Here is a 27794-nt window from a genome sequence, read left to right on the forward strand (position 1 = left end):
CCATTGCGGAACAAAAAGGTTATATGCCAAATTAAGAACTAAATATTACTGGAAAAACATGACACGTGATATAGCGAAATTCGTGAAAAATTGCAATAAATGTCTTTTAAATAAAGTGAGACCAAAAACAAAAGAAAATCTTGTCCTTACTCCAACACCCTGCAAACCATTTGACATAGTGATTATCGACACAATAGGTCCACTTCCAGAATCAAACTATGGTAACAAGTTCGCTGTTACTATGATTTGTGACTTTTCTAAATACCTGGTAACAGTAGCTGTACCAGATAAATCAGCAAAAACTATCGCATGTGCTATTTTTGAAACCTTTATACTAACATATGGTACAATGAGAGCCATTAGATCCGATTTAGGGACGGAATACAAAAATGAATTATTCTCGGAATTAACAAAACTTTTAAAAATTAATCATGATTTCTCAACAGCTTATCACCACGAAACTGTTGGTACTGTTGAAAGAAACCATAGAGTCTTTAACGAATATTTACGTGCATATCTAGATGAAACGTATTCGGATTGGGATACGTATTTGAAGTATTTTACATTTTTACATAATACTACAAGTAGTTCGGTTTTTGATAATAAATTTACTCCTTTCGAATTAATATTTGGCAGAAAATTTACAATGCCACATGAATTACAAAAGGAACAAATCGATCCGATCTATAATGTAGAAAATTATACAAAAGAACTAAAATATAGAATGCAAAAATCTCATAAAATGGCAAGAAATTTGATTAGTAAACATAAAATTAGAAATAAAGAATTATACGATAAAACGGCTAAGCCTTTAGAAATTAAAATTAATGATAGGGTTTTAGTGGAAACAGAACCGAGAAATAAACATAGAAATATATATCAAGGTCCCTACATAATAAAGAATATCGATGGACCAAATGTAAAAATTTTTGATGAAATTAATAAAATTGAAAAAATTGTACACAAAAATCGTATACAAAAAAATTAATTAAAGTGATAGCCGAAAATAATCTTTAAATATAAACCTACTTTAAGAACACGCCAATGAAGGCCAAACTAAACAAACTATTAATGATAATTCTTAATACGGCCTAATGTACAAAATTCATATGTTAAATTGAAATACTTAATAAATATATATTTACTCAATTTAATAATAAGCATATAAATAGTAACGGTTCACTTCAAACTAAAAACATTATTTTTTAAATATTTCATTTTCTTATAAATTTATATCTTAACCCTAGTAAAGCCTAAAGAAGAATGTGGCAAGACTGATCACCTTGCCAAATTCTTCTTTTCCAAAGGGGGATGATGTAGCGTCATGTAGTGCCAGCCAACTAAAAACTAAAATAAAACTAAAAACTAAAATAGCTGGCATCACCCCCACATGCAACCATGCATGTATGCACTTGATGTTACTGGGTGAGAGAGTCGAATGACGGAGAGAATTCTGATTGGCTGAATCTTCCGTTACTCGACTCTATCACGCCACTGCATCATGCGATTTTACCGCTATGCACTTTTGGCATAGCGGCAGGGCCGCTTTGAAGCTTCAGCTTTTTTCCACAGTTGGCAGTTTGAAATGAGCCGGTGAACGCGTCACTTAAGCGCGCATTAAAGAAATAAGTGAAAAAAGAAATTACCAGTAAAAGTGAGTTTTTTTTATAATTGACTAAAGAAAGAAAAGAGTGTGTGTTTAACTAAAGAAATTTTAAATAAAACAAACTAAACCGAAAGAAATTAAAAATAGTTTTATTGCGGGTGTGTGTCGGTGCGCTGGGGGCTGCAAGCCCAAAGTTGAGTGGCATCAGCATGCCACTTTACAATGATGAGGAGTTGACAAACGAAGTTTACATGCAAGTCATAAATTCATATGAAGATTTTCCAGATATCCGTGTTGGCGATATAAAAATTTGTCGATGCGCTGCGCATACAGTTCAACTTTGTGCATTAGATGTTACTAAAATCGGTGAAATTCAAAAATATATTTTAAGCTGTCGCAATTTAGTTAAATTTTGTCGAAAAAAATCAAATGGCTGCCGGGAGGTTTTAGAGCTCAAGGAATTAAGAGTTCCTCAGTTAGACACGCCCACTAGGTGGGGATCAACTTACCAAATGTTAAGTGACTTAAAAGCAGCAAAATATATTTTAGTTAATTTGGAATCACCAAAGAATAAATCAACTGAAGAAAACTTTGAAAATAACGAGGCATTATGGGATTTTATTGAAGGGTATTGCGTTGTATTTAAACCCCTGCAAAAAGCTATCGTAAAATTTCAGGAAGAGCAATTGCATTATGGCGTTTTTTTATGCGCATTGGCTGAAATGCAAACTATGTACGCAAAAAATCGTAGACAATGAGGAAAATACGAGATCGTATGTATATAAAGTAGGAAATAGCATTTTGCAAGCACTCGAAAAGAGGAGCAAGAAACTTATGTCTAACGATAGTTTGCTGGCCACGCTGTTCCTTGATCCTCGATTTCATCACACATTACAGATATCTCAAAAAAATGATGCCATTTCTTATTTAAAAAAACTATGGTATAAGATGAAACAATTTGATAAAGATGCACAACTATCACCCAGAGTTTCCACCATTTCATTTGACCTTGAAGCTGCTGATGAAGATGAAGTACTTCTAAATACATTTCTGAGAAATAGATTGCTTGCCAGTGAATCAAATAATATGGTTACAGATGTAAACACAAAAATTCAAAACTTACATCTTCCGTTTATGGCAAGTGATGGAAACGTACTAAATTTTTGGAAAGAAAGAGCACACAGCGACCCAGAATTATATGCTCTTAGTAAAGTTTGCTTCGCTATACCCCCAACGCAGGTGAAAATAGTTTAAATATTTTAAACCAATAACAGTAACACAGTCTTTTTTTTTTTTTTTTTTGATTTTAGGTCACAATCGAGCGAGCTTTGTCTATTTTGAAAACAATATTAACAGATCATAGAAATCGGTTAAGCGAAGAAACTTTGGAGGATATATTGTTGGTTAAACTGAATTCATTACACCTAGATGATGCTATAAATAATTTGTCATTATTCGAAGACGAAAATATGGAATAATACTAAATATTCTTATAATCCATTAAAATTTTATTTTATTTTTTTACTTTTGAACTACATACATATTTAATTATTTTTCTGTTATCAAACAATATTACACAATAAAATAATCAGGGATGCTTAACCAACGAAACGATATAATTTCGTTACGATAATCAACGTTAATAAACGAAACGAAGTCATTTCGTTTCGTTTATTAGCGTTAAGAACGTCAAATTAACGTTAATTTCACGATCTTAACGATAATAAACGAAACGAAATGACTTCGTTTCGTTTATTATCGTTAATTATCGTAACGAAATGATATCGTTTCGTTGGTTAAGCATGCCTGAAAATAATCAATGAATAACGCTGGATCACAGATTTCTTTTGCCCCGAACACAGTTGCTTTACCTTGCTGTGCAGCTCACTGCTGCTGAAATATGTAAGCCAGCATGTGCTTGTGGTGATTTTATTTAAAATTGCCAGTTATAGCAAACAATGTGCGCTGCAGCCCTGTCGTTTGCTGTCGCTTGAACTCATTGTTTTCTTTTCAATTCAAAGCCAAGCACAATGTGTATTGCTGCAGTTTCGTCGCCCATGAAAGCACAGCAACAGTACCATTTTTAATGCTTTTGCTAATTTTGCTGCAGCATTTTAAACCCTGAATATGACAAGGTTATTAACTGGCGCCGCAAACATAGGGCCACGCGTAAAGGAAAGGAATACGAAAATGTTTTACAAAAAAATCATTTAAAAAATGCTTATCAAATAGATAAAAAACAATGTCTAAGCATTAGAAGAACAAAAGAATGTGATAATCATAAGGACATATGTAAGTTAGGGTGTGGCATCAAGTCCTTATCGGCATCCACCAATAGGTGCAGAAAAAGAAGACGGTTCCCATTCCGTTGGAAACAATTAAAGATTGTTGGAAGTGAAATAAAGTTCAAATACAGTAAACAGAATTTTATAATATTTAAATACTAAGTGTAGACTGTTGAGAGGAATATAACCCCTCTAACCTATAATAACAATAATATAACAATTACGGCAACCGCAAGCCTGCCTAGCGTACAGCAGTTGTCGCTTTTCTTATTCCACGTAGAGGCATCAAAAATGTGGTAGGAATAATACCGAATATGACAAGGTTATTAACTGGCGCCTCAAACGTAGGGCCACGCGTAAAGGAATACAAAAATAGTTTAGAAAAAATCTTTGATATCGCCCACTAAGACGCTTTGGCATTGAGGGGCCACCCAGGCTCTATGCTGGATATCGTTCTGAAATTAGTTTGAGCAGAAGAAAGAAAAATTAACATTTTTGACAACAAAAATATTGTTGTTGGTCATGTTGCTATCTCATTATAGTTGAGATCTTGATTAGTGTAATTTGGTTGTGGATCTGTATGTTTGAGATATAGGGGTCGGGACCTTATTCGTAGCATCCAATGTTTAGAGTACTCTAAAAGGCGTTGGTTTTCCGGCCACAGATTGTATTCGTAAACTCTTGAATTATCATTAATTGGCATTTCTGAAATGTCAGAAGATTTAAAAGCTGAGTTCGACAGCATCTTCGAAAAATATGCGAAATTATTGTCCAGCGATCAATACATTGCTGAGGCAATATCCACACGCGAAACTGAATAATCCAAGTAAAAGTTACAACAAAATGGCCCATTTATTAGTTTTTTTTCTTGATTCAAATGAAGTTTAAGTTATGCCAATGGAATGTCAAATGTTTAAACAAAGGTGGTATGTATGATGCAAATTTGCAAGTGGTAATTTACGATATTATAACACAAATAACCGGAAATTCAAATTAATAATTATAGCTTACAGCAAAACTATTATTAAGTTTCTAGGCAAAAATACGATTAAGAGGAATTAGTTGCCATTGGTCGCGCAAAGGATTAAGTTCATATGCGCTTTGTAATAATACGACTACATGATTTGATATAAACTAAACTCTAATTGTTTATTTCACAACCTATATATGTAAACATATACAGATTTGCTCTCATATATATCATACACACATGCATACACACTATAATATAAATCACTTGCTTTTGCTATATTGGCCGCCAATTTAGGCAGTTTAATTTGCACAAAGGCAAGAATGGTGGTACCAAAACTTGTTTCACAGAAAGTTAAGAGACCCAAACGACCATCATGACTCATTGGAATACGTTTCTTAATAAATTCTCATTAACCCTTTCGACCCGCTCGGAACAATTTTAACAAACAAACGGAGCAAACAGTAAAATTTTAAAACAGCTTCAGTGAAAATATGCGCTCCTAAAGAAAGTTCAAACGTTAGAAAAACAATTGGAAGAGATGAAGGGTAATTTTACATCACAGCGTGCAGAGGAATTTAAATGGCAGCAACGGATTTTAAAAGAGCTCAGTGAGCGCTAAAGATTTATATTTTTCGCAACGAATTTGCAATGTCTGATAATGAAAGAAATTACGTTAAGCGAATTAATATGTTTGTTGCAACTGTATACATATGTGTTTGGATGGTACAATGCGCCAGTTACAATCGAAGCACCGCGAAACGACCTGATATTTTTGAAAAAGTTGCATGCTTATAAAAGTATTGATAGTGAGATTATGGCGAAGGTTTGCGGCCCAGCTGAAGGAACGAGCCATATAACTAATGTAAATTTTGTAAATATGTGATCGTATAACAAAATCGATATATTTGTATATGATATATATGCATTTGTCATCATCAGGGCAACCCAAATTATGCAAGAGCATATTTTTTATATGACTCGTAATTATTAAACCAATCAAATATGCATACATTTCACAAAGAAATATGAAGTTTGATCTATGCTTTATATAGCATATTTTCGCGTATTCTACCATAAATGCTTAGTTCGACATATTTTGCAATTAATACTTATTTTTAGGCATATTTTGCAAAAAAAAACTGTATTTGCTCTTTATTTCTAGCAATCAGCGCTAAAATATAAGTTTGAGTAATGCAACAAAAAGTTTCAAAGTGTACGAAAAATATTTACATTAAATTTTTATTCGCTGAAGTCAACGAAAGTTTTATCCTCTTTGACAAAAACAGGACTCAGCCGATGATTTTTCACTTTTAAATTGTTAACGAAATACTTTGGTTCGGCTTGTGTTATGGGTTCATTTAATCGATTAAAATTTATTCCATAAAGCCAAGAAGAGTTGTGGACCCTTAGACTAGAACTTAGGCGACAGGTCATATCATCCATGGCGAATAATTATCTTAAGCATTTTGAGAGTCTGAGGTCCATACTCACATACCCTGACTAAAAATAAAAACCATAAAAAGCGTCTAGCTCGGTTAAAATGGGATATCTGTCCGGCTAGTGCAAACCATTAAAGCAAGTGACAAAGCGACACGGAAATGCTTTCTTTAGAATACTTCAAGTTCTTGAAGAGGAAACTAGTTTATCCAAATTTATATTCTGTTTGTTCACTTCAAAAATATTAAACCCGATGTAACATTTGGAGCCATTTACAAAAGTCTTATCGATTTCCAATAGCATGATTCCTCTTAGTCCAACCGGTACTTTCGGAATATGAAAGCATATTTCACGGCTTATAAAGACCTTAAATGCATATTTTTAAGCAAAAATTTAGATTTTATAAGCGCCTAAAATCACTATTTTTTGTATATTTTGGGTTGCCCTAATCATCATATTTGGCGTGTGTATGTTTGTTGCTATCACCGGAGCATTCGGTATATAATTATTTACGTTTGTTGCTAGATTATTTAATTATGGCGACGACACAGCCGACGGACGAAAAAATGATTCTCCTTGAGCAACCGAACCTCTCTGATTTTGCACATTATGCGCGTTTGTCTTTGTAGCTCGGCAATCCTTTTTTTTTTCATATACCATTTGTATGAACGACCGAGAATGTAGAGATTCAAGGGGTTGTGTAGCGCAACCCTCTCGAGGGGTTGCCAGCGCAATATATATATTCTTCTACCCGCGGCGAGTCCTGTTTCTCTGGCGACCCCAAGCTCCTCATGAAACTAGGGGGTGGGGAGGGAATGATAGCCTGAAGGTTTAATGTGGTCATATAAATCGTTCCCGAGATGGTCGGGCTGGTACCTCAATGGTGATTTGTTACCGGAGCGTACAGGATCCATATCCGGCAAAGGACCATCAACATCGGTAACACTCCCCAAAGACTTCGGGCCCAATAATTTTGTGAACGCGCCGTTTAACTACAATCGAAATATGTGTAACGTACAAATAATATGAATTCAGTGTTTTATGACATTGGTCCGTATTCATATGGTGATATGCGAAACCCGTACAATACTGTGAGTGAGGTAGTTACTCTATTACCCGAGTTTGATCCGTCAAGTGATACGTCACTGAATGCAAATAAATTTATATAAAGAATTGAAATGTTACGTACAGCTTATAACTGGGCTGACCAAGTTATTTTGTTTGCGGTGCAACAAAAACTAAAAGGGTATGCAAAGTATTGGATAGATGGACAATACATGTTCAAATCGTGGGCAGAGCTCGTAGCGAAATTTCGTGCTGATTTTTCGGTAACTAAAAACATCGCCGATATACATATAAAAATGGGTCGAACGCGTAGACAACGTACCGAAACACCACAAGAATATTCACCCCTATTCTGCATTTCGATTACGTCCCCATTCTACGCTCCGCTTTAATCGAAGTTGGGTATTCTGCATTATGACGGAATTGTAAAGAAAAGAAAAAGAGCAAATGATGTTTTGAAATCAGCTGTTTGTACGGAATGTGTGAACATTGGAACAAAATTGTGAGGACCCCAAAGCCGAGGGCTTTGTACCCTCACAACATATACATATATTTTCTTAACATGCAATTTGTAATATACCTAATATTTGAATTTATAACTTTGAACCTATTGTTTATACATTTTCATGAAGTACCCGAAATGTACATATATATTAATGAATTATACTCTAAAATATATATATTCTGTTGTATATTGAATTAATGATTACCAAATTGAAGTACAAATTAGACTTGCGCACTTTTGCACGCAAGCAAAATATTTACATTTCCGCCCACATAAATTTTAAATATGTGATCACTCTAACATGCACTAAATACACTGGATCACAAATTCCAATTTTTTTTCTGCACCGGTGATGCCATTATGAAATTCCTATGTAAAATCACCCCTGATTTCGAAAATCAAGGTTATTTTTAATTCTGTGGTAACGTTTTTGAGATATTTACTAATAACGGTTTACTTCCAAAAAAAAAAAAAAAAATGGGTCCACTTAGTCATATATATCTCAAGAACGAATTGAGCAATTCCAAAACGGTTTAAAGCTTTTAAAAGGTAATAATTTTGCTAATTGCTATAAACTGTGCATACAACACTTTTTGGTAGGCCCTGCAGATTCAAAGATAACGAACAATCATTACGGATTTTTTCAATTTTTTTTTGTAAAAATTAAAAAAATTTGTACTTTGCGAGGATCTTGAAATTTTTTTATTTTTTTTTTTTTTGCAAATTTTTTTTCTCTCTGAGCTCTGTTTTTATACAAAAAAATAAGCTTTCATTCAACAAAATCGATGGACTAATACAAAAGTTATAAGCATTTAAGTAAATATATCCATTTAATACTTAAGTTCCTACTGGTACATATGTGTTAATATTCGCTAACTAACTGATATACGAATACTAACTAGCGTTGCCAAATGTCCCGTATTGGCCGGGACATCCCGTATTTTTCACAAATTTTAAAGTGTCCCGCCGGCAAATGGTATGTCCCGGCATTTTCACAATATCAAAATTAATAAATTATAATCTGCTACGAAACATGGCCATATTTGCGGCTTCGATTGTATTCAGGTCATTAGCATATTGCATGCCACTCTGAAAAGAAGAAGAGTTCATCCCTACCGTGGTCCTTAATATTGTCAAATTTTGGCATTTCGCACACCTAAATATTCATTTTGCATGAGGAAGTGTTGTGTTTTAAAATAACGTTTGCAAAATGAATCTATAGAATATTAATTGCTTGCCTGTTTCATAAAAATATTTGTTATAAATAAATGAGTTTAAAAAGTTAAATTCCATCTAAAAATTATTTCGCAATGGGCAACCCATACAAATATATAGGTGTTTCTTATTTTTCAAATGTCCCGGGAAATTTTTAAAAATCCCGGTGTCCTCAAATTTGAGGTTTGTCCCGGTAACCCGAAATAAAATCTGGCAACCCTAATACTAACACATATGTACCAGTAGGGTACTTAAGTATTAAATGGATATATTTACTTGAATGCTTATAACTTTTGTATTAGTCCATCGATTTTGTTGAATGGAAGCTTGTTTTTTTGTAATAAAACAGAGCTCAGAGAGAAAAAAAATATGCAAACAAAATAAAAAGTTGATCCTTCCACGCAACGTACAATTTTTTTTTAAATTTTTACAAAAAAAAAAGAAAAAATCTGTAATAATTGTTCGTTATCTTTGAATCTGCAGGGTCTACCAAAAAGTTTTGTATACAGTTTATAGCAAATTTTACTACCTTTTAAGAGCTCCAAACCGTTTTGGAATTGCTCAGTTCGTTCTTGAGATATATGTATATGATTAAGTGGACCCAACCGTTATACGTAACTATCTCAAAAACGTTACCATAGAATTAAAAATGACCTTGCTTTTCGAAATCAGGTTTGGCTGTAAACCAGTGATATTTGGAAGGGAGGTAGATACGCACAAAACATAAAAATGCATCGGTCAATCAACCCTTTGCACACACAAAATCCAATGTACCCAGCTACAAATACACCATAATAACTTAAGTGAACGGAGATCAGCAGCAAAAATAAGCGCCGCTACTAATTGGAATTTTGCTATACATACTTACGCACTAGCATACAACACACCAACGCACGCCGTATAACAGAAGGCAAAAGCATTGAGCAAAGCAAACTCAACGTTAGAATCAGGTGACAACGAACAAATGTACAAACACACAATAGTCAAAGCGAAGGCTGGAAAGCACGGTATGCGGGCAAATACAAATGCATTGTATTCAACAAGGAGTATTACGGTGCGTGGATATTTATGGAAAGAAATATTCACCAGAATAGCCGCTGTAATATATTGTTAATATTATTAGGAGACAGGCATACGAGTCGGTAGGTTTTATGACTACCGACCAAGAGTACACCTGAAGGTGTTGACTTCATTTGTACTAACGTATATTCTTCTGGAGGTTTTTTTTAACTCTATTCGACCGCAGAGGTTGGCCGAGGGCTTTATTACCTCAGTCACCTCTTACAAAGCAAGGGAATAAATTAGGAGTAGAGATAGAATTTTGATGAAATAAATATTTATAACGTTTGTTTACATGACATCAACAGGGTTATTCATTTTGGAGAACCGGTAGGGATTTTTATTTTCAGGAACCCTGGGCGGACTGAGACCAACCCGGGCAAAACCAAAGGAGGAGTCCAGTCACAAAATAAATTAAAGAAAATTTGTAAAAAAAAAAAAAACACTGAAAAACGTTTATATTTTATTATCCACGCCATTTTGTACAAAAAAAAGTAATAGAATATATTGCCGCAGTGTTATATTTTTTTAATGAAGTGAATTCATAATTGTATGTGTGTTTTTGTCGTTCTTTTGGCCAATTTCCTGCCGTGGCCACCAAGTTTTGTTAAAACGAATTCCCGCACGAATATAGTTGGCATTTTATGGATGCTAATTTCATTGCACTGGCCTAAAATACTTTATGAAGATTTATTTATTCTTTCCGCAAGGATTGTGTTCCGGTATTATTAATTAAACAACTTATAAACAAAACATGGTTTATATTTGGTATTGTTAATCCATAATTAATTAGTACTATGTAACCTTGTTATAATATTCATTATACATAAGAGAGGCACATGCATAAACCAGTAACTAAAACATCGCAAATAGCTCACGATAATATGTACATAAATATGCACGCTCATTATTCTCTTTGCTTGAGCACCGCTTGCTTTGATTAGCGGCTAGCTGTTTTATGCATTTCCATCATAAAAAATTTTGTCTCGTCCATTTGGATTTCAACGGCAAACGACTGTGCAAGCAAAATAAATTCTATTAAAGCGGTAAATAGTATACACACATACAATTTAATTTTTTGTGATGGTAAAGTGGGTAAGACTTATTTGGTGCGGTATATTTATTCAATTTAACTTCATATAAAGTTGAAAGGATTCAACAGATTGTTTACGTTTTCGCTTCACCTTCCTCTACTCCGACAGCTTGCTTTGGCATATAACTGGACCCAACGAACAGGCACAAATTATAGTTGTCTATTATAATGGAATCAATAATAAGATACTTTGTTGCAACAAGCAAGACTGGGCTTTGTGTATGGTTCCCCTTTGGAAGCATACATATGTACAAACATACATACATTAATACAAAACCAATTCAGTTTATGCCTCTGCCTATGTTGTTCTACAGAGGCATACAGATATACACACTGACATACTTATTGGTGCCAATATTCGGGAATGAAAAACATTCCTGAATGAAATGAGATAGCCCAATAAACATAATAAATAATAATGATGACAAAGTACATATGTGGGAGTATGTGAATTGTTGAGTGAGCTTAGTAAATAAGTAATTATGTATTGAGGTTAAGCAAAAGATTGTAAAGTATTGAAGAGGCAGTTGTTGCCCTGAAACCAAGACGACCACAAGGCATCGCGCCCGTTGGTCATTATCTCCAATCAATTGTAACATCGAGGATCACTAAATCGTTGTGAATTCAACTTACTTTAATTTCAAGCCTGAGAACTAAATACAGAATTTATAATAAAACCAAAATTTTTGATTTTTAATTAAACATGGTAAACGGGTTATTCCTAAGTAGTGTAAAGATGCGAAACATGTAATAAGCCAAATACCTTCGTGCTGGTTAGACGTGTTTTATCGCGCTCTCAAGTTTTTATCAAGTTTTTATTTTGTTTTCGCCTAGTTTTTGTTTCTTTTAACCTACTACAATAACTAGTAAAATGTACAACTATTGTGACAAGTGTAATAAGCATTTTTTGTGCTCGTATACGTTTATTGTGCCTTGCGGCGGCTTCTGCAAAAATTTCTACCATCGCTCTCGCTGCGAAGGCTATATTTCTGAGTACGATGTGAATTTGCTGATAAAGAACCCCCACATCAGTTATTTGTGTACGGATTGTGTGAATGCATATAAAAAGCTCTTTAAGGCGTATTGTAGCATTACTTTGAATGCGTTTCTTTCAATGCATTCTTGATGGTACAATATACACACACACATATCGACCCCCCAAGTATTCAAGTTAAACTGACATACGTAATTTGAACCCGTCACATTGACCAACACACTTATCGATTAGTCACGCTGTAGCATTATACGTCATGCCCACCTATGCAATACATTTGCGGCATTACGCATCATGAACTTCTATGCCAATACATTTTGTAATAGCATAATCATATTACAATATTATGCGACATAAATTACATTGCGGTAAGCCAACATCAATGGAATGCCGAATATGAAACCCTTGTCAGTTCACACATTACAAATTTTGCTTAGTCACTCACCCCGGTCAATACAGTTGCCGATCGTCAATGTTAGTTTGCCACCAAAATATTTACATACAACCAATAATGTGAATTAACCAAATATTCACATACAAACATTTTACATGAATAGCAATCTGCTGACTTTGCATACAAATCCACATGTATGTATACCGTTTATACAAATCTACATATATGCATACTATTAATACAAATCTACATATCTTTAGTTCGTAAGTATTAGAATAATTATGAATGTATACGTTAAGAAATTATGTATAAAAGGGAAAGAATTTCTTTTAATAAAAACAATCACTATCTGACATTCAATGTCTCCTAATATTTTATTTGAACATTTCATGGCGATCCTGCCAGTTCAGATCAAATCAGCACAACTGCTAAAAACGATCTGACTGGAAAAGATCCTGCCAGTTCAATCTTTTAATTAAAAAGTTGCTGATCAAGCAACGCTAAAAAGATTTTATCGGTAAAGATCCTGCCAGTTTGAAGAAGCAGGACATTAAAAAAATCCTGCCAAATTGGCAAAACAAATACTTTGGAAGGAGCAAAGGATAAATAACGCATATGAATACCCAAATGCAAACACCAACCACAGGAATTATGTTCAACCACCTCATAGAATGCATTAATTTCAAACAATCAACATACGAGCAATTTTGACAGGCGATATTTACATCTTTTACAACGCATAAAAGGGTGGAATAAATCTGAGCAATTTAGCAGCAAAACAGGAAACAACTGCCAGCATGACTGGCGAGCGGACATAAATCAAGTGGAATATCTACAATAACAATAGATCAGCACTAAGACTGGCAGCGTAAAATATGAGGATTGGTAACCAGCAACATTCTAACTGGCCGCAATATAAAATATAAGTAGTTTTAAAATTTCGAAACAAATTGGGCGGCCTTTATGGACGCTAAACTATGAGCAAAAACGAAAGTTTTTGCTTAGGAATTTTTTTTTATATGGTAGGGTGAACAAATTTTTTTTACAAAAAGGTTGATGTCAGTTTTGAAAATGACACAAACTAAACCTAAAAATATAGAAAAAGATTGAAGCCCAATGTGGCGTAGGAAAAATAATAATAACATAAAATTTAATTTTAAGCAATACTTTGAAAAAAACAAATTTTCTATTTGAGTACACCGGCTCGAACAATCATGTTGTAAATAATTTTTAGGAGAACTTGAAATAAATTGCTATTTTTATTTGAAGGTCAAGCCATTTTTAAGAAAACAGGTAAAGTAATCAATCAAATCATAGCCTAATATTAATCGGCGCCCAACGTTGAGCTCGCGACAATCAAAAAGGCCCAACAAAGAAATCAAATTATACTTTGTACATTAGATAAAATATAAAGCTAATTCTCAAACTAGAGGCAAGTTTGTTATTTAGTTGCACATCTGCACATCTGTGCAATTGCAATGTAATTAATAAACAGTTATACAGTTGACAGAATTTATTGAACGAAATTGGTATATAAATTTGAAGGCCAATCCTTTTTTTAAGAAAACAAGTAAAGTCATCGCCAAATAAATACATAAAACTAATAAAATCATAATAAACTTATGAATGAGGTTAGACAAGCCATTTGCTCGATTCTTTTTAATAATAGCGTCAACCTATACGACCGGAAGCTGCCTAATGAACGGCAGTAGTCGCTCTGCCTATTCAATAAAATATACAAACCACGAGAGTAGTTGGAATAATACCGAAAGTGACAAGACCATTAACTTTCGTGCAAGCGTAGACAACGAAATAAAAGTTGATTATAAAAATCATTTAACAAACAATTATAAGGAACAAAGCAATGTTTTGGCATTAGAAGAACATTAGAATGTGATAATAATAAGAATGTAGGTTGAGTGTTTCGCATACAATTCTTATCCGCACCCACCTATGAGTGCAGAAAAAGAAGACGGTTCCTATTCCACTGGACGCGATTAAAGATTGTTTTGAATGTAGCATTGATTCATTCACTCATTCAGTCAGTCATTCATTCATTTGTACAAACATATATTTGGACTCGTTTTGGTATGTCTTGAGATGCATTGACTCTTACATACATATTCATTCATTTGTACATACATTCAGTCTACGTCTCGTAACTAGAGGCTTCTTCGATTTCAATTTAAAGCTGACTAATTAATCACTACAAATCTTTGCCTGCACACAATTTATTTCCACGACAATTTCCCTACTCTATTCCGTTTTTGCTTACTATGCATTTCCCACATCTAATTTTATTTACGCTGAGCTTGCGCTTCCCACCGAGCTTGCATATGTATCTACGCAGTTTGCTGGCAAAGCGCCTAATCATATCTTGTACACTTAGTATGTAAGTATGTATTAATGTAATTATGTAATGTAGGTAGAATTAGCAAAATGCACTGAAAGTAAAATCCTAACCGAAAATAAAACCGTAACCAAAACCGAAGTTTTCGACTAAACCGGAAACAAAATCAGAATCGAAATTTAAACTAAAAACTAACCGAAATGGAACTGAAGCCGAGCCAAAACATTGACCGAACGAATGAAATCCCGACGAAATCCATATCCGTCGAGTCCATATTCGAACCGCAACATTAGCTTTCTCGATCTCAACAACTGCGGCAACCGCAAGGCTGCCTAGCGAACGGCAGGAGTCGCTCTATTTATTCTACGTAGAGGCATCCTAAGTGGTAGGAATAATACCGAATATGACAAGGTTATTAACTGGCGCCTCAAACGTAGGGCCACGCGTAAAGGAATACAAAAATACTTTAGAAAAAATCTTTGATATCGCCCACTAAGACGCTTTGGCATTGAGGGGCCACCCAGGCTCTATGCTGGATATCGTTCTGAAATTAGTTTGAGCAGAAGAAAGAAAAATTTACATTTTCTTATTCGTAGCATCCAATGTTTAGAGTACTCTAAAAGGCGTTGGTTTTCCGGCCACAGATTGTATTCGTAAACTCTTGAATTATCATTAATTGGCATTTCTGAAATGTCAGAAGATTTAAAAGCTGAGTTCGACAGCATCTTCGAAAAATATGCGAAATTATTGTCCAGCGATCAATGCATTGCTGAGGCAATATCCACACGCGAAACTGAATAACCCAAGTAAAAGTTACAACAAAATGGCCCATTTATTAGTTTTTTTTCTTGATTCAAATGAAGTTTAAGTTATGCCAATGGAATGTCAAATGTTTAAACAAAGGTGGTATGTATGATGCAAATTTGGAAGTGGTAATTTACGATATTATAACACAAATAACCGGAAATTCAAATTAATAATTATTATTATGGCTTGGTATTATCAAACATATCACAAGCCCAATGATTGCTACTTCTGCCAAACAAATATCGATAGTTACCGCTATAAATCTGTCACTGCATAAAATATGCTGATGTACTGTCTGTTTCAAAAGCAATCCTGAGAGAAAAAGCGGATGAGGCGACTGTGGACAGAAAACCAGAAAGTGTTTCTGAATCCAGCCCTCAATTTTCCAACGAGCGAATTGACCAACCGTAAATTTCAACTGGGACAAGAGGAACGGAACGTCATTTTGTGACCTATCAGGACTTTTGTGATCTTGAGCGGGAATTGTCTACAAGGCAAACAGAGAAGTTGGCCTCTCGATTGAAGCAGTGGAATTTGGTAGAAAATTACTTCAAAGTTACACTTGGCCGGGATAAAGACCTAACATCGTTTGAACGAGTTTTCGATACTGATGACACCGACAATAATCTGGTGTATTGTGTTGATGTGGATAAATTCTTCGCCGCACTCGATCACGAGCATTGCCCGCAATATTGGCGATTGTTTCTTTACGGTTCTTGCAAAAGTGAGTATCTATTATTTTGTGTATGTGAGAGAACAAAAATCAAGTAAGTATCATTCGAAAATTAATTCCCAATTCACTAATATCATAGGCTTGAAAGCAGTATTGTTGCACAACAACAATCAGCTACCATCTGTTCCCGTAGCATACGCCACTGATATGAAAGAAACATACCAAACAATGGAGAAGATTCTTCGATTAATTAATTACAATAAGTATCACTGGCAGATTGTTTCGGATCTTAAAGTCCTGACAATTCTATTCGGAATGCAAGGAGGCTACACCAAAAATCCATCTTACTTTTGTGAATGGGACAGTCGTGCCAAAAATCATTATATGTGTATACATTGGCCATCGAGACAGTTTTTCCAACTAGGCAGGAAAAACGTTCTCAACGTTCCATTAGTAAAGGCTGACGACATCATTTTACCGCCACTGCATTTGAAACTGGGCTATATGAAACAATTTGTCAAAAGATTTCACAAACACAGTGAGGCCTTCCTACATCTGAAATTAGTTTTTTTTTTTTGATTTTGGATTGATCTCTTTTATAATTTTGTTCACCTAACTAATCACTTTATCTGTGAACAATTTCATAGTTTTACTATTAGTGGAAGATGGTACTCAACGCGAGTTTAAAATTTCATGTATAACTTGTATTTGACATATTTTTTCTACCCATTTAACAAAAAAAAATGAGGATTAAAAAAATATAAAACAGCAATGAGCACACTTTATATCTTAACCGATTTTTCTTAAATTTAAAATTGAAAGTAAAGTATGAGTAACAATATACTGAAAAGGCCAAAATTTTTTTAATATAAACTTGAACCACCTTAATGCACATATGTACGTGTGAAAACAAGTGACCGCAGCAGGTAAATCAGCACTTGTTTATCTCATTTCAAAATAAATTGTAATTGCAAAGCAAAGTAGGTCACCGACTGCTACATCAGCTGATGGTACAGCTAATAAGCAATCTACGGTTTTGTGCAGCGAAGAATCGGCGACCGCTAAATCAAGTGATTTGCTTAATTGGTGTGTACATATGTACGTATGTGCAATGAAATGTATGTATATATATCGAATATTGTAATTAGGGCGACGTTGACTATTTAGCTTATGTATATTTCTTCTTTTCTTGCTGGACTGCGACATTGTCACATCGATTGCGGTAAAATAAATTATAATAAAAATATTAAATCTTGGCTTTTATTTGGACGCAATTGGCATAAGCTTCACCCCTTACTAGTTGGCTCCACCGTTTTGGATTTTACAGCGTTTCTACAGCGGAGAATTTACACTGGTTTTATCCAGGTTTGTCTTTTTTTTGGAAGCGATTGGTATCAACTACAGTGCTTAAATTTGTCTATACGATAGAGGCATTTACTATAGTGGTTTTTCAGCTCAGTTCTTTATGCGGTGCAGTTTAATTTGTTTCAGAGGTTTGGCGAACTGCATCTCATTTTATTTGGCAACTGGCTGCTAAAAAGGCTTAGCGGCCACGAAACAGGTAGATTTATGGTTAGAAACACCCCTTAAAGAAAGAATATCAGTCATTTTTCCTTTTGTTTGTGAAAAGTTAACTAATGTTGAATTTGATAGAAATAATGTGAGGAAAATTTTTTATAGATTCAATAATGACATGAACAACAAGTGGAAAGAAGCTGCCTATAAAAAAGAGCGATTTATTAAATGGAACTCTTCTTGGCTTCAATGGGCAGTCTTTGAAACTGAAGATCCCGATAATGTGTTTGATGTATGCTTTGTAGTGTAAAAGTTTGTAATTGAATATAAATTTCAGATACCAAGCAGCAGTACGGGAAAAAGAGGCAGACCGCATGTAGAGTTTTCAGTAGCTTCAGAAAAGTCAAAATCGCGAAAGATAAGTAAAATACTTGAAGAACATAGTAAGGAAGAAGTTAATTATGCTACGCGGAAAGTAACGAAAAGTTAAAAAGAGCCTCATAACACTATAAAGAAGTGTTTTGGGCCCTTTGAAGCGCTGGCCTTATGTTTAGATTTAGATTTATCAGAATAAAAATATAATAAACTACGCTATACGCTACGCTGTTAATAATATGCATACAGATTGTTTCCCAAGCACGTATGAGTTAAACAAATTCAAACACAATTTAGTACCACATATAGAAGCGACGGAAACTTCTGCAGAAGTGAATTTAAAGGCTCTTCTGCATATTACATCAAAACACATCTTAGAAGTTTGTTCAGACAAACACCCAGTGGGCAAACTTTCACTTATATGTAAATGGGGAATGGATGGTAGTTCTGAGCACAGTCGATATAAGCAAAAATTCTCGGTGGAAGACCTCTCAGATGAATTTATTTTCGTAATTGCTTTGTTACCAATAAAGTTCGTATAAAATCAATTAGTTTCCAATGTATATGTATATTGTAAATTTTTTTATTTTATTTTTTTCACAATTTAAGGCTCATAGATTCCTCATTAGGTAATGAAATATGGGTCAACCGAACTCCTTATTCTACTCTCTTCTGCAGACCAGTGAAATTTATTTATACGAAAGAAGGAAAAGAGGTAATTCATTCTGATTATAATAAAATGGTTCAGATGATTGATGATTTGGAATGCGATATTTTCAAAAATAAGAAGGGAATAGCTGAAATTTCCTACGTCATGTACTGCACTATGATTGGCGGTGCAGTACCTAATGTTCTAACAAACACCAATTCTTCGAGCAGATGGTTTATATGTCATGCAAGCCCAACGGAAATGAACAATATTGAACAAAACAAAATACCAAATCCAGATCATTATAAATTTGGGTTATCAACCCTCCATTGCTGGATTCGATTCTTTGAATGTTTACTGCACATAGCCTACCGTCTGCCTTTTAAGAAATGGCAAGTCAGAATAGAAAATAAGGCTAAATTTATTGAAACTATGACCCGTATACAAAAAGAATTCAAAGATAAAACAGGTTTGATAATTGACGAAGTCAAGCAAGGGTTTGGCACAACTAATGATGGAAATGCAGCTCGACGTTTTTTTGAAAATATTGACGTTGCCGCACAAATTACTCGTCTGGACAAGTCTCTAATCCATAATTTGTCTCTCGTGCTTAGAGTCCTCTCCTGTGGAAAAGAAATAAAAACCCAAGAGTTTAGTGTTTTGTTGACCGAAACAAGAGAGTTATGCCTCAAAAATTATGGTTGGTATAACATGCCAAGTTCTGTGCATAAAGTTTTAGTACATGGATGTGATGTAATTAAATATTTTGATTTACCAATAGGTAATGATTTTTAAGCTATGTTTTGATTTATTTGTCTTAATCTGTACTTCCAAGTTTTTTATCATGTTCTTTATCAGAAGAAGCCTTATAATGTTCACAGAAAAACATAAGAAAATATCGGCTTAATCATACACGAAAAACTGGAAGTGTACAAAGCAATACGGATTTAGTGCCCCATTTGATATTATCAGATCCATTAGTTGCATTTAAAAGAAATATAAAACAGAGAAACAAATATTCGAAAAATATATTGTTGAAAGTGACGAAGCAGACACGACATGGAATCTTCTGAAGACTCTGAAACTGATTGATTATAAAAACTAGTTCTGTTTTTATTTACATAGTAAACAGCGATTATGCTTTATTTTAAATCCATATCAAAATCAAAAAAACAATTTTTTTTTACAGAACGGGTAAAATGTGAAAAATCCGACTTAATTTTTAAAATTACCGCAATGTATTAAATTACCCTAATGTAAAGGTGCGACAAATTATAACTAAAAATTATATTTTTCTGAACATTTACAAACAATTATATGCCACATTTCACTTTTATATAATAACGTGCAAAAACCCGGTTTTTCTCAATCAGTTCTGGCGAGTACTTCGCTTTTTATAAACATATGTCTACGATGATTATGGCTTATTTTACCCTTTTATCAAATTGAAAAAAAAAAAATTGTTTTAAATTAATTGGTAGCCGGGATTGAATAACAGATTTTTTGTCTGAAATTGGCGTGATATAGTCCTTTGATGTGTGAAGTTTCGGCCCATTCTGACGACTCATTCTACTTATATCAACACATGTCTGCAATAACTATTTTCCAGGGATGCACCTTAACGTTAAGCTAATCGTTTATCAAAAAATTTACACAGTTTCCGTTGAAACACTTCGAAATATTATCGATAAAGAAATTATCAAGATAAATTGTATCTCGTTTTTAACCGAAACGAAAAGCTTTCGTTAGCGTTAAAAACGTTAACAGAAACGTGATACTTTATGTTTGAATTGTGCTGGCAATGCTATAGCCATGGTGAAGCCGTAAGGTGGTAACAGCGAGCGGGCATACACACACAAATTCCATGTGATTTGTATGTGTAATTCGTTGTGGTAATGTCAAAAATACTCTGATAAATGTTCGTACTGTCAAAATTCATGAGAAAAGTTGCAACCAGCTTGGCTAATGCTGTCATCTTTAATGACTCCGCCACCAATCAGTTTTGCCAGCATAGTTTGAAATTAATAATCAACATAAACGATTTGATTTCGTTTTGATATGGCAGAAAACGAAACAAAATCATTTCGTTAATTTGACGTTCTTAACGTTAATAAACGAAACGAAATGACATTGTTTCGTTTATTAACGTTAATTATCGTAACGAAATGATATCGGTTCGTTGGTTAAGCATGCCTGCTATTTTCATAGCAGATTGGCTAAAATGTTTCATGCATAGAAATAATGATATAATTCTAAGAAAACCTGAAACCACTATAATATTGCGCATTTCTGGATTTTCCGAGGAAGCTGCTTTTTTTATTTAAATTTAAAAATGAAATCATTACAAACATATTTATGCGGAGTCAATTAACCAAATAATTAAACACGCTCATGCGAAGTCAGTTGGCTTTGTGACTACATACAAGTTAACACGCTGGCGGCACCCAACATGTTGGATTCCCACAAGCTGAAGTTTACACGTGCCACTGTGTCAGGACAATTATTCTTCCCACAGTCCCATGGGCCACCTGCAGCTGCGTTAGCATAATTATTGTAAACAGCATAATTGCAAACCAATACCCGCTTCAAGGCCAAGTGCATTTCATCATATCGCGCAATGATATGAGAACCAAGTCAGTACCTATGCACATTGCAGCGGAGTCAACATATTCATATTTCACACTGTTGTGAAACTTTTGCATTGCACATGCCAGCCAAGTAAGACACCTGCGGGAAGTCAAGGCCACACTCACACCCAGACGTCTCATATGTCTGGCTACGGAACGACGCCAAGAGAAAAGTTATAAAAGGCAGCAGAAGACATTGCGAGGGCAGTTACGTGGGAGTATTCATACTAACCACTACTATATTCCATTCTCAAAATTTGTAATTTGAATTATAAGTATCCTAAAATAAATATCATTATAAAATCTTAACTGGGTTGTTCTATTGTGTTTGAAGGGAAAGTTGGCCCTTTAATTTTTTTTTTCAGTGCAAGGATCCTTGATTCTTTAACTTACGTAACTACACATAATCAAGTTGCATTAAGACCAAATGATTGCCTTCATAATAATCAAATGACATGCATTTGAGGTAAATAAAGTTACAGGTGACAACAGGTGATTGATATTTTTAAGAGTGATCAAATTCTAATAATTAATAGAATTAGATCGCGCCACTCATTTAACGTCTATAAAACCACTGCAACGAATAAAAGTCAGTTGTAGCATAAGTACAATTTAGTAGTATAAGTGCTCAGTTAGTACTATTAGTGGTCAACGACAACCCTGTTAATCTAATATGTAATCTAGTATGTTAGTTACGATACACAAAAGCACAACATTTGAAACTAGAATACACAAAGCTCTTAAAACCGACGTAAAAGCTCAGCACTATAAAAGAAGCGCTCTCGAGCGATCATCCTTCACTTTGCGATTTTAGTCGACCCGAGAGGTAAGTTAATTAGAAGGACTAACATAACAATATTAGTTGAACGGTAACAAACTGGTCGCTAATATTGTTCAACATAAATAATTAATAATATTAACAGTGACAAACTGGTCGCTAGCATTGTTAAACATAAATAAATAATTGTTATGGTCTACGGTTACGGTCCACTTGGGAACGTTTTCGTGCGAATACACCTAGTGACTGGGGATGGGGCGAAAGTTGCGATACAAAAGTATCGAAACAAAGAAAAGAAAAATTCGGCGATCACTAGCGAAAAAAGCCATGAGTTTCCGGCCGTGAAGGAGAAAAGAAGTGTGAAAAATTTAGAAACCACGACTAGCAGAGAAATGGCCAAGAGTTTCAGGCCGGAAAAAAACGAGGAAGATTTGTGATTTGTTTGAGCCTAATTTGTTGGCGGCCCTTTTTGTTTTTCCTTCCTTACTTTAATTTTCAGCATTTTTTTCTTTGACTTTCCAGCGTTAGCAACCGGTCATTTCCGGTTCGATAATTTTCTTTTGCGTTTAGGTTTTTTGAATTTTTAAATTTGAATGTTAACGGTCTGTCCGTGACGTCCGGTTCGGCCGGATGTTGTTTTAGTTTGAATTTATAAGCGTTATGAGTCGGTCTCTGCGCTTCTGGCAGGGTTTTTTTGATTTTGACAGCTTTCAGTTTTGATAGGCATGATAGGAACTTTTTTCTGATTATGGCGCAGGAACAGTAAGGTAGGCAAGGACCCGCCCCAACCGACAATGACTAGCCATTGTGCACCACCACATCATGCCGACCGCCTTCCTTACTGCTTCCACCGAAAATGCGAATCCATAACATAATATTAACGATATCTAGTTGAACAGTGACAAACTGGTCTCTAGTATTGTTAACAATAAATTCCATTAATATTTACTTGAGCTTAACACATACTATGTAAGAAATAACCATATTTTTGTAATCATTTATTGTTTAAGGTTTTGTACTATACTTCACCGAACTTTCACTCCTAATTCTAAATAAATATTCGTTGCGAACCAAATTCATCCCTTTTATTTGGAAATAACTCGTATACAGTTCTTTTTTTGAAGTTCAGTGAGTGAAGTTATTTTAAATCTTAATTGAAAAGTTTTCTATATTGAATCAAATGAGCTAAGTTGGAAAGTATTCTGCATTGAATTACATGAGCTGAGTTGGAAAGTATTCTGCATTTAATGAAATTAGCTGAGTTGGAAAGTATTCTGCATTGAATTACATGAGCTGAGTTGGAAAGTATTCTGCATTGAATTACATGAGCTGAGTTGGAAAGTATTCTGCATTTAATCAAATGAGCTGGTCGTATGTAGTTAATCTTCAAGTAAATTAAGTGCAACATTAAGAGGTGATCTTTTGACGCGACAAATCTTCTGCTTCATTTCGGTGTAAAGAATTTTATAAAAAATAAAATAAAAATTAAAAAACACGATCTGTTTAAATAAAAATTTGATAACTGGAATTAGGTAATACTTAATCCAGCTTCTATATGCATGTGAATAATTTGCTGATTTACATATATGTATGTTGAACATTTAGTTTGTAATTATACTCATAAACTTATATTAGTCTAACAGCTGACCACTAGAGTTATGATTTTTGGCACCTTTTTCTGAATTTCCAAAGTGCTGTGGTGGCATGCGATGAACTTTTGTCTACTTATTACATTATTGGTAACATTTTTAGTTACATTGTGAAAAAACGTTACGCGCAAACTATTTTTTCTTTTACAAGGCGGCTGCATGGCAATACCCAGTACCTAGTAGATTACTACCAGAAGGAAAAAAATGGCCTTTACTCAAATGGCGAAAGCTACCGTACCTTCATAGTGCTAGGTGGAATTCACGAGCAATATTTGCATTGATTGCTTATTTTCTCATTCCCAAGTGGAGAGATCAGCTCAAATTTATCTGTGACTTTATAGCAAATGCATGGGCAAAGGCATGGTTTTCAAATCAGCATTATTCAGACGAAATATACGACGAGTTACATGCTGCTGTCGCTAAACTGAAATGTGCTAAGGCTTTGGAGTCTTTTACTACTCATTGGAAAGCGGAACCTTCTGTGCGCGATGTTCCTCGTTCAAATATGGTGGTTGAACCAGCTGTAAAACTGATGGAAGAGATTCACAGCACTTGCAAAACGGATAAATATCTCAATTACAAGTTCATAAACAGTAATTTAGAAATTTTAAGTAACGAAAAGTTGAATATTGTAAACCATATGCAGTACAGAATAAATTATATGCAAATTTTCCTCATACTGATACAAATTTCGATGTGCGCGTAACGTTTTTTTTTTTTAGAATTTATTGAAATTATTGTTATTTTCGTGATTTTTATACAAAAGTTCATCCTTTGCCACTACAGCGTTTTAAATCTAAAAAAAATCATAACCCTACTGACCACCTTTGTCGTCACGTCAATTAATCATTGTCGCTTCTTGGCTCATAGGAGTAGTTTACAATTACAAAAAGGCTTTGTAATGATACAGTGTTTTTATTTTAAGTTTACCATTTGTTTATAGTAAATTTGTAATTATGCCAATGGAATGTCAAATGGTTAAACAAAAGTGGTTATTTTAAAAAAATTCCTTTAGATGTAGTGTTACTTAATTATTCACATAGCTAAGATATTTGTAAGTATACAATAGTCTTTGTTTCGTACAGGAGCATTTTCCCACTATGCGTCATAAATGCCGCGCAGGGGAGAATGCGCCTGCCCGAATAAATTTACCGTTTTAAAATATACGTTGGAGTGGAACATGTCATGGCTTGCCATGATCGAAACTATTGCGCATTAGAATTAAGTAACGATTCAAGTTGAGCGAATCAGTCAGTTAGTTAAGAAGATGACACGGTGCTAGTAAGACAAAAAGGAAGAACAAATTGTGTTGTGAAAACCGTTAAAAAGTGTTTGAGTGTTCAAGTGATCAACAAGTCGACGCGTATTCAAAGCAAAAAAAAAAAATGCAAGCATTGTTCATACATGTTGGCGCCGAGCAGAGACTTATTAAAATCAAAACGCTTTTAATTAATTCATTTAGTTCATTGAATTATTGAAGATGGTTTTATGATATGAATGTAGAGAATACAGACTAGTATAAACGCATACAAAATTACGATTTAAACAAAGACGAAAGAGGCAAATTAGCAGCAAAAAACTTTGCTGCCGACACAATTTGCTTTGATATTAAATGGCATTTTATGTGTGAAAATAGTGTTTTCCACTTTATTAAAATATATTTTACATAATGCCAGGGGAATGTCAAATGTTTAAACAACGACAATGAAAACGAAAGTGGCAAAACGCCCCTGCTTACTGTTCATTTCTTTGTGATTAATGTTGTATGTGCAATTCAATTATGGTGTAGCATATACTCATTAAGTTATTCATTCATTTGTAAAAACATATATTTAAACCCGTTTTGGAATGTCTTAAAATACATTGACTCTTACATACATATTAATACATTGGTACATACATATATTTTGGCTCGCTTTGGTACGACTTGAGATTCAATTGACACATTCATTCATTTGTACAAACATATATTTTGTACACCGTGCATCATCTGGTAACTTGAACCTTGGTATGCTACTCTTCAAAGCTTGCTCACCACAAGCCTTTACCTGTATACAAATTATTAACATGATTTACTTATGCTTGCGTTGCAGATTCCACAGCTAATTTTATTTATGCTTAGAATGCAGTTCCCAGGGAACTGAACTGAATGTATATGTATATAATACACTTAGTTTGTAAGTATTAGTGTAAGTAGGTATTTTAGCTTATAGAAATTGTGTATAAAAGAAACAGCTTTTTAATAAAGAACTCAATTCTATCTGGTGCCGCTAAATGGGCACTACAACCGAATTGAATTTATTTTCATTCCCCAATCATTACATGGCGATCCTGCCAGTTCTACTTAAGAATAGGCAAACTGCTATTTAAAATGCAGTCTGCTAAACATCTTTAGCAGGACGCCACAGTTAAATTATTACATGTCGATACTGCCTAAATCGGCATCCTACTGCTTAAATTGGCATTCTACCAACGATCCTGCCAGCTCTGCTTAAATTAGCAGGACTGATTTCATTTTAAAATATTCTTGAAAAAGTTTACTTTCTGCAAAGGAGTTCAAGGCATCAACCTTGCAACGGTGAATGAAGGAAAAACTTTTTTGGTCTTTGATACAACAACCAAAACCGCATAGCGAAGTGGAATAAACTAGAGTATGACCATATACACTAATAAAAATATTTTTGGTCTTTGATGTGGTGATGTGATATTTATAAATAAGTAACATTGTTTATATTATATTGAATCTCGATAGTACTACCTTACTGATAACCATGTTTTGTTTAATATAAAAATCTATATAGAGAATTTATTAAAAATGTCATTTAAATGTCGCAGAGTTCTTGCAGTTACAACTACAGTGCTTCAACTTGCTCGTATATTTATTCTATTTGTGAAAGTATTAAAGATGGTACGTACAATCAATTCCAACAAATTGAGCTCAACTTAGAAGACGAAAAAGCGTCTTCAAAAATATCAAACCCAGGACTTGGTGGAGGACGATCAAAAAATTTATTCCGATCAATTCACTTCGGAAATAAATTCAAACGACGACGAATTTTAGGAGATTCCTCCTGCTCAGGAATTGCCCAAAGAACAAAGTGTTATACAAATTCCGACTGTTTACTCAACCCGTAGTACAGACAGTCGAAGTTTTGGCGGCTCCTTCGACAACTGTGATGAACAATTTAGTGACAATACCGAATCAATCAGAAGATGGATCATTAGCGCAGATGTTATCGATCGAGGAAATGATCGAACTAATGTACGATATAAATTTTCTAATGAATATATTAATAGTGTTAAGAAAAGTAATGAAAGTATGTATAGAAAAAAGCAATTTAGAAAAGATTAGTGGTAGTGATGGAACAGGGATTAACGAACATTATAAACAATATGAAAATAAGTGGCAAGAGCTTAGAAACGTGTTCATTCAGGGCTTTCGAGGTATTCCTCCGAAGAGACGAGTGTTACACGAAATTTACAAGAAAGTGTAAATAAATAGTGCAAATAATTTTGAACACTTACGAGAACGGCATAGAGGAGCCGTGTTTATCCTCTGCGATCACGAAGACCACTTCCACGTTGTCTATGACTGCACCTACCACAACTACAACTGTAGGTGCAGTACTATTGAGCGACTCAAATGTATAGAGCAAAATGGGCGACGATTTTCTAGACGAGTTGTTACCAGTATCGAGTACACAATCGACGACTGGTGTAATACAGCAGTCTATTTCGAGAGGGA

At 34.3% G+C, this 27794-nt stretch overlaps 1 protein-coding gene, 1 long non-coding RNA gene and 1 pseudogene across 18 annotated transcripts in view; 2 read left to right on the forward strand and 1 right to left on the reverse strand.

Annotated features, from left to right (window-relative positions):
* GramD1B (GRAM domain containing 1B) overlaps positions 1-27794 on the reverse strand; it is a 344163-nt gene that overhangs the window by 202994 nt on the left and 113375 nt on the right. For 5 of the 17 annotated variants that reach the window (XM_067767469.1, XM_067767468.1, XM_067767472.1 and 2 more), the window contains one exon: positions 19082-19618. The exons of 10 other annotated variants lie outside the window; for them this stretch is intronic. In XM_067767469.1, coding sequence (XP_067623570.1) covers positions 19364-19618 — 255 coding nt within the window. In that variant the 3' untranslated portion in view covers positions 19082-19363. Of the gene's footprint in view, positions 1-1944; positions 1964-5680; positions 7774-19081; positions 19619-27794 lie in introns of those variants that run through there. 2 more of the 17 variants (XM_067767483.1, XM_067767473.1) reach the window with 2 other exon arrangements.
* LOC137240773 (uncharacterized) lies at positions 1584-3195 on the forward strand (annotated as a pseudogene).
* LOC137240775 (uncharacterized) lies at positions 17663-20344 on the forward strand. Its single transcript, XR_010949828.1, has 3 exons — positions 17663-18017; positions 18137-18254; positions 18309-20344. It is a non-coding gene; the product is annotated as an uncharacterized lncRNA (long non-coding RNA).

Source organism: Eurosta solidaginis, chromosome 2 (assembly GCF_040869045.1).
Source record: "Eurosta solidaginis isolate ZX-2024a chromosome 2, ASM4086904v1, whole genome shotgun sequence".
Taxonomy (NCBI): domain Eukaryota; kingdom Metazoa; phylum Arthropoda; class Insecta; order Diptera; family Tephritidae; genus Eurosta; species Eurosta solidaginis.